General features: G+C 47.5%; 1 protein-coding gene across 1 annotated transcript in view; it reads right to left on the reverse strand.

Moving 5' to 3' along the window:
- Positions 1 to 1,841: 1,841 nt before the first annotated feature.
- UNC5D (unc-5 netrin receptor D) overlaps positions 1,842 to 12,486 on the reverse strand; it is a gene marked incomplete at both ends in the record, with an annotated part of 112,518 nt that continues 101,873 nt past the window's right edge. Inside the window, 4 exons of the mRNA XM_084221806.1 lie at positions 1,842 to 2,043; positions 4,183 to 4,361; positions 6,067 to 6,231; positions 8,841 to 8,990. Coding sequence (XP_084077932.1) covers positions 1,842 to 2,043; positions 4,183 to 4,361; positions 6,067 to 6,231; positions 8,841 to 8,990 — 696 coding nt within the window. The remainder of the gene's footprint in view (positions 2,044 to 4,182; positions 4,362 to 6,066; positions 6,232 to 8,840; positions 8,991 to 12,486) is intronic.

Raw genomic sequence — 12,486 nt, forward strand, 5'->3', positions numbered from 1 at the left:
TTTCCCTCTATGTCTAACCCAGGAATCCCCTGCAGCACCTGGGGCACAGGAGCAGAGCAGCTCCGGGGCGCTGAGAACAAATCCCTGCTGCAGGCAGAGCGGGGCTGGTTTCCCCGACAACGGCAGCTCGCAGACTCTGCTTCTTCCCCGGGTGCCATCATCCCTTGTTTTGTTTTTTTTCCTAATGCCTGACATTTTGTCCAACCGAGAACAGGTTTCTGGAGGAGGACTGGCAGTCAGTGGAGATGGAACTGGAGGAGCATGTGCTGCTGAAAGCAGTGACAGCTTGCAGCCGGTATTTCTGTCTGCCCCGAAACCTGTGCCAGGAGCCTCCTGCCAGGCTGCAGGAGATGCTGAGCTGCAGGAAAGGTTTGCACTGGGCTCAGCATTTCCAAGTCTCAGGATTTCCAAGTCTCAGCCTATTCCTGAGCTGGGCAGGCAGTGACATGGGTGATTTCAGAGCAGCAGGGGCAAGGACAGAGCTGGTGCTGCTGTTGTTGATCTCGTTGTTGTTGTTGTTGTTCAGATTTTCACACTGCAGTCCTGGGTGGAGGAACAGCCCCAGGCTGGACCTGCCCTGCTCTCAGCCCCACACGAGGCTAAAACAGCCCCCAGACCCTTGGTTTGTATTTCCTGCATTTCCACAAAGCTCCCAAAGCCTCATTTCTGTCCCTGTTTCTCCTGCCTGTGCCCTGGCAGCCCCACGGGCTGAGGAGCACCTCGGCTGTGGTGAAGGATGGGAGTGAAAAGAATGGTCAAAAATAATGGTGACATTACCAGCTCCACCAGGCCCTCACTCACAGTGACAGCTCTTTTTTGGTTTGGTTGAGGTCATAAATCATATTTGCATGGAATGGGTAAAAAACGAGGAGAATTCTCCACTTACATCCTGATTTTTGGGGTAAATGCAATTTGTAACTAAACCAAGGGAACACAGCCAGCTCTGGACCCTGTGAAATTCCCAAATTGTGCAACAAAATCCAGGCCAGTGTTGGCAGTGCCGTGTGGGGTTTGTGGTTTCCATCTGAAACCAAACCAAAATGAAGCTGTGCTGATTGCCTTCACCTTCAGCTCAGCCACAGAGAATGAAGTAACAAAAATAAATGTCTCAACTTGCTAAAATAGGGCTGGAAATTTCCCGTGTGTTATTTGGTTATTTAAATCCACCCCCAAAGACAGTTTTTTGACTAAGAAAGTTTGCAGACGTAGAAAATTAGAAAATTCCTCTGGCGTGTGCACACCCCCCGGTCTCAGGGAGAAGGGGTTTGTTCTGGAATTTTGGTAACAGAGCAGGCAGCAAAGCTCTGCAGCAAATGTACATTCATTAAGGGGCTGAATTTTTAAAACAAATTATTTGGAATACACACGATATGAAATAATGATGAGATCTTCTAATTCCTCAAACATCTGAACAGGATAAGGCCAAATTTTCAGTTTTCCTGTAGCAGACATAAAGTGACAACGTGATGAGATTTTTAAACCACTCTCGAAGCGAGAAACCTTTTAACCAGGACCAACCTCCAGTGGCTCGAAATATCCAACGTTATTTGTTGATTTTCACTCGGCAGTACATGAACATGACTGTTCCTAAATACAGAATAACATTTCCCTCTTATGGCTCTGTGTCTCTCTCCCTCCTTCCCCGGCACTGACACCAGTGCAGGCTTGTCTGGGGCACCAAAAGATGGATTTTAAGTGGAGGAGGACAGGGAGGAGCTCGTTTTCCTCATCACCAGAGGGTTTTTAGCTTCTGCTCCTCGCGCTGCCGCTGATGTGGGGTCAGTTCCATCCCTGCAAACCCTGCTGGGCTCAGGGCCGTGTGTCCTGGCAGGACAGAGGGACTAAAGCCCCTTCCTGCTGCAGGGGAATTCGGGCTCCTCCAGCTCGGGCTCTGGCACCTCGGAGAGCTGGGAGTGTGTCCTGCCAATCTCCTCCAGGGCACAGGCCAGCGAGTCCAGGTCCCCGTCGTGCTGGTGCCGCGCCTCCCACAGGTCCAGGATGACGGCGGAGGGGCTGCTCTGGGTGGCAAAGAAGGAGAGATTCCTGCAGGGAAAAAGGGAAAATGGGTGAGGAAGAGGGAGAGATTCCTGCAGGGAAAAAAGGGAAAATGGGGTGAGGAAGAGGAGAGATTCCTGCAGGGAAAAGGGAAAATGGGTGAGGAAGAGGAGAGATTCCTGAAGGGAAAAAGGGAAAATGGGTGAGGAAGAGGAGAGATTCCTGAAGGGAAAAAGGGAAAATGGGTGAGGAAGGAGGAGGGATTCCTGCAGGGAAAGGAGAGATTCCTGCAGGGAAAGGAGGAAAAAAGGGGTGAGGAAGGAGAGATTCCTGCAGGGGGAAAAGGGATAAGGAAGAAGGAGAGATTCCTGCAGGGAAAAGAGGAGAAAAGGAGAGATTCTTGCAGGGAAAAAGGGATGAGGAAGAAGGAGAGATTCCTGCAGGGAAAAAGGGAAAATGGGTGAGGAAGAAGGAGAGATTCCTGCAGGGAAAGGAGAGATTCCTGCAGGGAAAGGAGGAAAAAAGGGGTGAGGAAGAAGGAGAGATTCCTGCAGGGAAAAAGGGAAAATGGGGTGAGGAAGAAGGAGAGATTTCTGCAGGGAAAAGGGAAAATGGGGTGAGGAAGAAGGAGAGATTTCTGCAGGGAAAAAGGGAAAAAGGAGAGATTCCTGCAGGGAAAGGAGGGAAAAATGGGGTGAGGAAGAAGGAGAGATTCCTGCAGGGGAAAAGGGAAAATGGGGCGAGGAAGAAGGAGAGATTCCTGCAGGGAAAAGAGGAAAAAAGGAGAGATTCCTGCAGGGGAAAAGGGAAAAAAGGGGTGAGGAAGAAGGAGAGATTCCTGCAGGGAAAAAGGGAAAATGGGTGAGGAAGGAGGAGAGATTCCTGCAGGGGGAAAAGGGGTGAGGAAGAAGGAGAGATTCCTGCAGGGAAAAAGGGAAAATGGGGTGAGGAAGAAGGAGAGATTCCTGCAGGGAAAAGAGGAGAAAAGGAGAGATTCTTGCAGGGAAAAAGGGATGAGGAAGAAGGAGAGATTCCTGCAGGGAAAGGAGGAAAAAAGGAGAGATTCCTGCAGGGAAAAAGGGAAAAATGGGGTGAGGAAGAAGGAGAGATTCCTGCAGGGAAGGGAGGGAAAAGGGGTGAGAAGCAGCCTCGCTGCAGCTGTGCCCTATGCCAAACATGATCCACATGTTTGGAAAATAAAACCCCTCCAGGGGAGCTGGGGGGATGAGCTGAGGAGCCCCAGGGTGTGGCACTGCCCAGGCTGGCACAGGGACAGTGACCACGAGCCCAGGGTGTGGCACAGGGACAGTGACCACGAGCCCAGGGTGTGGCTCAGGGACAGTGACCACGAGCCCAGGTGTCCCCAGGCCCAGCAGTGCTGCCCCTGGGATGGGCAAACAAATCCCTTCTGGGAATCATCACTGGGAAATACAGCAAGGATGTGACAGGGAGGAATTTACAGCAGCTGATGCTTGGGTTGTGCAAAGACACAACACCTTTTATCTGTGATTTTCTGTTTTGCTAATGTGCTGGTTTTAGGACCCTGCAGGGGTGATTTGCACAGGATTTGGTAAAACAAAGTGTTTATCCAAAACTCTTTTTCCTTTGGCTCAGATGGGGTTTATTGAGGCTCCCACACAAAGCAGGAAGCCAATGGAAAGTTACTTTGCTTGATTTAAGCATTCCTCTGCTCTCCTGGGAACGCATTTATAGAGTTTGTGACAATCAGAAAATATTTTTGTGAGGAAGCTGCCTCCGCCAATTTAATTTAGCCAAGCAGAAAAAGCAAAGTAAGAAGTAAATTGGTTTTTACAGCATCTTTCAGTTTTAATAATCATAATATTATTACTCCTAACAGTAGAGCATGACTGTCTCTTTTAAAGATGTCTTTCCCTTAAAAGAAAAGAATCTGCAGGATTCATTTTGGAATAGGAAAGAGAGAGAGAGCCAAGGGGATTTATCTGGGGGAACGTGCAGCCTCCTGAGGGCTCTGAACAACTCTTCAATGATGGACAAAATCCTGCAGCCTCGGATTCGTGAGAAGGACGAGGAGCTGAAACCAGGAGCGAGCCCCACTCGGCCCCTCATTCCCACCCACACCAGCAGCAAACCAAGCAACCAACAGCCCCTGAGCGGCCCCAAACCCCTCTCCAGGTGCCAGGCGCCGTGCCAGGGCGCTGCCATCACCTGCTGATGCTGTTCTTCTGGGCCAGCAGCTGCCAGTCCTTGCCCTTGGCGCCGGGCGCGTCGAAGGTGGCGCAGATGCGCTGCCGGATGGAGCGCGGGATCTTGAAGGCCTTGGGGCCCAGCTGGGCGGGGAAGGCGCTGTCCTCCTGGCCAAAGAAGGGGATGTTTTCTCTCTCAGCCTGCAGGGAAAGTAGAAACAGCCCTCAGGTTGCTTGAGCTGACAATAGAAAATGGCTGAGAGGTGATTTTGTGAGTTGTGAAAGAGCACCTAGAAGGTGTTGCAGTGTTGCTTCACCGTCATGAGGACTTGTGCATAAAAATCTTTAAAATGCTGATTTTCCCTTCCATGAGTTTTCTTTTTTGGTTATTTTTGTGTTGCAGAGCAGCGCTGGGTTTCTAAATCTTTAATTGCTTAAACCCAAAACATGGGTGCACAAATTCGCGTTTGTTTCTTTCTTTCTTTGGGTTTTCCTAAACACCTGAATTCCTTAAGCACCTCAGCTCTCCCAGACTATCTGGAATCCAGAGAGGATCTGGCCCCTCTTTTCCTGTGGAATCCTTGCGTAACAGAGTCAAATTTCAGTGCATTACTCATCCGAGAGTGACACAGCATCAATATTAACCAGCAGCAACGGCGCAGCCTCCATCCACCATTGGTGACAGGTCCCCAGGGCCAGCCAGGCTCGGCACCCGGCGCTGCAGCTCTGCCCTGGGCTCTGCTCAGGATGCAGAGCAGGAGGAGCTGCTGCCCTGCACGTGTGAGATAAGCACAGCGACCCCGGCGCTGCGGGGATTGTCGCGCACGGAGCGGCTCCGGGGGGGAGTTGTCACTCACAGATTTATTTTGCAGTCAAATTATCCTCCCTCTTCAATCACTGCTGGAGATAGGCATGAGAAAGCCTTCCACAGCAGTAAATCTGCTTGAAGCAGAACGGGAACATGCTCTGGGGACTTGTGTACAGGCAGGGCCCTTAAAAACACAGCAGAGAGGGAGAGCGAGGCAGCAGCAACACGGGCTGGAGACACAGAGAGTGACAGAGGGGTTTTATGAAATAACAATAAAGGAGCAGAAAACAGTTCTGAGGAGTTTTTACACAGGATGATGTTTGTGTGATCTTGTCCAGCTGCTGAACTCCCTGCTCAGAGCCTTTATGGGTGTAGAGCTCTAATCCAGATGTATGAATCTGGATTAATCAACAAAGATGCTCAATAATCCAAAAAAAATGCAGCTGCTGAAGTTCTCATGGCTGTGGGACAGATCAGCAGCTTGCTCAGCTGTAGGTCTGATTTCTTTTAGCCATGAGCAGGGCTCAGTCCCCACAAGACACAGTTTGCACCCCTGTCCCCAACCCTCAGTGCTCTGCAAGGGCTTCTTGCTAGGAAACTGCAGCTGCCAACGCAAACAATAAATTATTAAATTATTGATAAATTATTGTTGGTGCTGCCGAGTCTCTGTGCCTTGATTTCTGCTGGAAATGGGATCTGCGAGGCTGTAAAGACTGCTTCCAGCTTTGAGCAAAAACTGCAGGAGGGAAGGACAAAACTGGGGAGGGAACCGCTGGGCAGAGAGGTGGTGCCCCCTCCCTGGAAGGGTCCAAGGGGTGGGATGGTGCAAGGTGACCCTGCCCATGGCAGGGGTGGCACTGGGTGGGCTTTAAGGCCCTTCCAACCCACCACAACCCAACTCAACCCACCCCAACCCAATTCAACCCAACTCAACTCAACTCAACTCAACTTAACCCAACTCAACCCAACCCAATGCAACTCAACCCAACCCAACTCAACCCAACCCAACTCAACCCAACCCAACCCACCCCACCCCACCCCCCAATTCTGTTCCATGACCACCCTGCCCCACAGACCAGGGGGTGCTGGTGGCCGTACCTCGAGGACGGAGGTCTGGACGTGCAGCAGCTGCTCATGGCCCTGCAGCTGCCTGACGCACACAGTGCAGCACAGCTGGGTGGTGGCGGGGCTGAAGCGCTCCAGGGAGAAGGCGCCGAGCAGGGGCCGGGGGCTGCCGCGCCACACGCGGGAGAATGGCACCTCCTGTGGGACAGGGACACGTCAGGGACGGGGGGCACGGCTGGGGGGACACCCCCAGTGCTGCTCTGCGGGGCTGGGCTCGGTGATGGCCCCTCCAGCTCCGAGCAAAGCCAGAAAATGAGGATTGAGTTGATGGAACTGAGGTGTGGCAGTGACCGAGAGCTCAGAGGAACAAGTAACGGGAGACTGTTAAAAAAGATGCTTAAAGAGACTTCAAAAATATTCATTTCACTTCCTCCCTCCTGCCAGGATCAGGATTCCTCTCTGTGTCTCCTTGGAATCACTTTGTAACCAGAATGCAAGGAGAGAAACTTCACACTGAGAACTGCCAGCCTTCCCTTCTCCATCCCAAAGGAACTTCCTACCAAAAACTACCCTGGCCTTGCCAGCCTTCCTTTCTCCATCCCAAAGGAACTTCCCACCAGAACTTCCCTGGCCCTGCCAGCCTTCCCTTCTCCATCCCAAAGGAACTTCCCACCAGGAACTGCCCTGGCCCTTCCCTCCTGCCCCCATCTCCCTGCCTGTCCCCTGTCCCAGGCTGGATCCCAAGCTGGGAGCAGCAGCAGTAGTAAGATGCTCCCAATGATAAAGGAAACATTAGAAAAGTGTTAGAAGTGGAGCAGCTGTAATTAGATTTTTTTCAGGGTGATGATCTCTGCTTTCACTCGGAGTGGAAGAATCACTCAGCTGAAAGGAGTTGTGTGAAACAAAGCAGAGCAGCAAGGAGTGCTGGAACAATGAGTGGTTGGAGTATTCCAGAGATGCTTTCAGCTCCACTCTGCGTTTATAATTAAGCTCCTTGCAGACAGAGGGGCTGTAAATCATCTCATGGCCCCAGGCAGAGCTGGATCCTCCAGGAGATGCAGGATGGGAGGCGGATTTGAGCAGCCAGAGGTGCCTGCCCAGCTCCTGCCATGCCCATCCCTGCTCTGCCCGCACCACCCACAGCTCGCAGGGATCCCCGGCGGGAAGGGAGCCAAGCCCAGGCCAGGACAAACCCAGGCTCCGAGCAGGATCTGCAGGAATCCTGGTGCCACCTGCCACCAGCTGCCTTCCAGCAGCTCCTCACTGTGATTTATTCATCTGCTCGGCCTCTCTGAGGCCTCATTTCCATAAATCCTCCTCCCCCCGCTGCCCGGGGAGGCTCTGCTGCTGGACCAGAGACATTCCTGGAACAGGCTGTGTTCAGTTGTTCCTGCCAGGCAGCACAAGCAGCTGCTCTCACAGGGTGGGACGTAGGAGAGGAGCCCAGGGAACACTGGAAGAAACTCCACGTGCAAAAATAGATCCTTTTCTCTATAAAGAGGCTGGAAGCAAACCAGAGCTGTCACCAGACTTTTCACTGCGAGGGAAGCACCGAGCCAGGGGAGGTTCTGCAGCTCCTCTGAGGAACAGGGATTGTGTTTCTGAGCTGGCCAAGGCTTCCCAGTTACACCAGTTACAAAATGTGAATTTTCCTCTGGGTCAGGGCAGCCCTGGGTCAGCCCATTCTGGCAGCAGAGGTTTGGCACAGGCTGTTTTCCAGCCCTGAGCTCCTGCTCTGATCAGGCTCTAAGTGGCACTTGGAGGTTGAATTCCACTTATTCTTCGTGTTTGGAGAAGGGATTAGGAGACAATAAAATAATGGAAGTGTGGAGCTCTATAATCTGCTGAGGGCAGAAGTGAATTTGTTGCATTAAGAGGAGACTCCTCTGATTTGATTTTCTTTTGGGCACACACTGGGACATCCTAACCCTCCTTGGTTTGGCTTTTAAAATACAGGTGAGTGAGAAGAACAATCAAAACACCACAAAGCTCTTCGTCCTAAGAAGCTGAAAAGGATTAATTTATTTAATTTCTTAAGCTGTAGCCTGAATTATCCCCACGAGGGATAATTGGGGATTGCTCTGGCTCTGGGTCTGTGTTTATAACTTTCAGAGCCCATTACCCTCTTATGTTTTATGTTTTGGGGAATGTGGCAACACATTTAAAACAGGGTTTTTGCCAAAATTCTGGAGGATGCAAAACTGTGTCTCTGCTTCTGGGAGAAGGGAAATTGTACATTCTAATTGAGTGCTGTATTTAAAAACCAGCCCACTCCATGTGCCAGCACATTCCTTAGGATTTCCAGTCATCAAAATCCGTGGAAATTCTTCTTTTGTTTTGATTTTTTTCCTTTTTGGTTTTCAACAGCCTCTCTAATTAATGGAGAAGAGAAAAACCAATTTGCTGCTCTTCAGTTCTAATGCTTGCTCTCTGCGTGCTGTGATTTGAACTCATGGTTACATTTAAATGTCAGTTTTAGCCATATTTCCATAGTTGTAGCAAAACTGCAATGACAGATATTAGAAACATCTTGAGGAGTGGTTAAGTTTGAGCAGGAATATTTGCCTTCTGTTGGAGGCAACTGAAATGGGGGAAGGCACAAGCATTTCTGTCAAATGACAAATTTACAGCATTCTGGTGTAAACGAAATCTGTGTTTGTCAGAACCAAAAGGCAACATGTTTTTGTTAAATGCTCGGGGGGGTTTAAAGCTTTTTAAATAAAAGGAACCTTGGTTCATTTGGATTTCATTTGGGTTTGATTTGGGCTCTCCTGCAGTGCAGAGGGAAGCCCTGAAATGCCAGGTACCTGACAGGCAGTGAAGGGTTTGATTCTCCACAGGAAGGGAGGCACGTCCAGCACGGAGATCTGGAGGCTGCAGGTGTTGCCTTTAAAATGCAGAAGTTTGGGTTCCTCCAGCAATTGTCCCCCTTGGAGCCTTTCATCCGAAACCACTTCCTGCAAGGGAGGAGGAGAGAATATTTCCAGCATCAGGAACAAACCCCAAATCCAGTGAGAATCCCTCTCTGTGGGGGTCCCAGGATCCCCCACAGCGTTGAATGCACGGTGGAATCTCTCTCGATGGTATTTATAATATAAACATTTATATTGGTAACTATTTGATATTTCCCAGAAGGCTGGGTTTGGGCACTGCCAGCCCCATTTCTGGAAGGATAATGCTGGTTGGATGCTGAATGTTTGGCTGTCTGCATCCTCCAACACCCTCAGTGCAGCCCAGCACAGCTGGGCTCCAGAGCAGCTTTGCTGGGAAACTTCTCTGAGGGCTTTTCAGAGCCCTCAAATGCTTCAGGTGAAATCATTCCCTTCCATTTCCCACCTCTGGGGCCCTTCCAGAATCACTGAACAGGACCCCGAGCAGCGTGAAGGGCAGACTCTGGGCAGGGGTTTGCACTACAGCCCTCCAGAGCTCTGTTCCAAGAGAAATTTTGAAGTAATTCCGTGAATTTAAAACATAATGGCAAAAAAAAAAAATCACCCCTGCCGGTACTTAAGCAATGTTTATTCCTGTGCTGCTGCAGTAAAAACACCAGTGAGGGAGAAAAGGTTGCAAAAGTCTTTAAATATCAGCAGGCGAGCAGTGCTTCCAAATTACCTTTCTCAATCCACATAAATTATATCAAATGTGTGTCCATCGAAGGGGTTTAGTGCTTGTCAGGACCAAAGTCGTGGTTAGAGGAGCTCCTGGAATCACTATGACCTTCTGCAAATTCAATGCTCCAGCTCTCTGAAATTGCACTAATGGATTTCTATTATAAACCAATTTTTTCCAGGCATTTGGGTTGGTTTAACCCCTGGTGGTGTTCCAGAGTGCAAGGCAAGGTGTATTTATTCCATCACCATCTGCATGGCAGCTGGCTCCTGTTCAGGGGCAGTTTTCCTTATCTCTTCCACACCCTGAAACCTCTGAAATTCCCCATATTTCATCCAAAACCAAAATTCCCCATATTTTATCCAAAAATCTCTGTAATTCCCTATATTTTATCCATAAACCTCTGTAATTTGCTATGTTTTATCCAAAAACCTCTGAAATTCCACATATTTCATCCAAAACCAAAATTCCCTAGATTTTATCCAAAAGTCTCCAAAATTCTCCATATTTTACCCAAAAACCTCTGAATTTCCCCATATTTTACCCAAAACCTCTGTAATTTGCCATATTATATCCAAAAACCTCTGAAATTCCCCATATTTCATCCAAAACAGAAATTCCCTATATTTTATCCAAAAATCTCTGAAATTCTCCATATTTTATCCAAATACCTCTGAAATTCCCCATTTTTTATCCAAAACCCTCTGAAATTCCCCATTTTTTCTCCAAAAACCTCTGAAATCCCCCATATTTTCTCCAAAAACCTCTGAAATTCCCCATATTTTGTCCAGAAACCTCTGAAATTCCACATATTTCATCCAAACCAGAAATTCCTCATATTTTATCCAAAAATCTCCAAAATTCTCCATATTTTATCTAAAAACCTCTGAATTTCCCCATATCATCTCCAAAACCCTCTGTAATTCCCTATATTTTATCCAAAAACCTCTGAAATTCCCCATATTTCATCCAAAACTGAAATTCCCCATTTTTTATCCAAAACCCTCTGAAATTCCCCATTTTTTCTCCAAAAACCTCTGAAATCCCCCATATTTTCTCCAAAAACCTCTGAAATTCCCCATATTTTGTCCAGAAACCTCTGAAATTCCACATATTTCATCCAAAACAGAAATTCCCTATATTTTATCCAAAAATCTCTGAAATTCTCCATATTTTATCCAAATACCTCTGAAATTCCCCATTTTTTATCCAAAACCCTCTGAAATTCCCCATATTTTGTCCAGAAACCTCTGAAATTCCACATATTTCATCCAAACCAGAAATTCCCTATATTTTATCCAAAAATATCTGAAATTCTCCATATTTTATCCAAAAACCTCTAAATTTCCCCATATCATCTCCAAAACCCTCTGTAATTCCTCATATTTTCTCCAAAAACCTCTGGAATTCCCCATATTTCATCCGAAACTGAAATTCCCCATTTTTAATCCAAAACCCTCTGAAATTCCCCATATTTCATCCGAAAACCTCTGGAATTTGCCACATTTTATCAAAAAAACCTCTGTAATTCCCCGTGCTCCTCATATTTCCTTGCTTTTAGGCCCGCATCACTCCACGAACGCAGGATTGTCTCACTATCCACACACACCCTGCTCGCTCCTGGCAAGGCAGGGAACTGGTAATTATTCTTCTGATCATTTCCTCCAGACTCATCAGGAAGACACCGGTACCCACTAATTGTCTAAGTGTTATAAAGAGGATAATTAGGCAGCCATTGTGAGCCTCTAACAATCCTTTTGGTGCCTTGGCTTTTATTAGCAGCACAGAGGAGGCAGCAGCTCCACTCAGAGCCCTCTTCCCATCCCTGTGCCCCAGCAAGGGGAAGGAAAAAATTTCATCTCACAACTGTTTGCATTTCAGATCCCCAAAGAACAGCATTTTATCCAAAAACCTCTGAAATTCCCCATATTTCATCCAAAAACCTCTGAAATTCCCCATATTTCATCCAAAAACCTCTGTAATTCCCCATATTATACCCAAAAACCTCTGTAACTCCCTGTATTTTATCCAAAAAACTCTGTAATTTGCCATATTTTATCGAAAAACCTCTGAAATTCCCCCCCAAAAACCTCTGAAATTCCCCATATTTTATCCAAAAACATCAGAAACCCCCATATTATATCCAAAAACCTCTGTAACTCCCTGTATTTTATCTAAAAACCTCTGTAATTTGCCATATTCTATCCAAAAATCTCTGTAATTCCCCATATTTCATCCAAAACCTCTGTAATTTGCCATATTTTATCCAGAAACCTCTGAAATTCCCCTCATTTCACCCAAAAACCTCTGTAGTTTGCCATATTCTATCCAAAAACCTCTGAAATTCCCCATATTCTATCCAAAAACCTCAGAAATTCCCCATATTTTATCCAAAAACCTCAGAAATTCCCCATATTTTATCCAAAAAACCTCTCTAACTCCCCATATTTTATCCAAAAACCTCTGAAATTCCTTTTATTTTGAGCTCCTGAGTGTACCAAAAGCCAGAGAATGTCATTGTTGTGTCCTGGAACACAGTGCAGGAAAATCATTCTCGTCCCAAGTGCCACGTGGGGATTTGGCCTTTTTTTTGGTTTTTTTTTCCAAGAGGAAATGCAGGATAATTGAATTTTTGTAAACCCAGGTCTGAGAATGTGGCAAAAAAAAAAAAAAGAGAGAGCAAAACAAGAGAGTTTGGCTGCCCTAGAGCTCTGAGTGTAAATCCACAACTGCAGGGGAATTGGAGGGATTTATTCAAATAAAAGCAAGTGCTTCAAAAAAAAATCCAGTATTCTCACTGGGTTAAGGCTGGGGACAAAAGGAGCAAAAGGGTTTAAAATGGGA

Source organism: Fringilla coelebs (assembly GCF_963513975.1).
Source record: "Fringilla coelebs genome assembly, chromosome: 26".
In the NCBI taxonomy this organism is placed as follows: domain Eukaryota; kingdom Metazoa; phylum Chordata; class Aves; order Passeriformes; family Fringillidae; genus Fringilla; species Fringilla coelebs.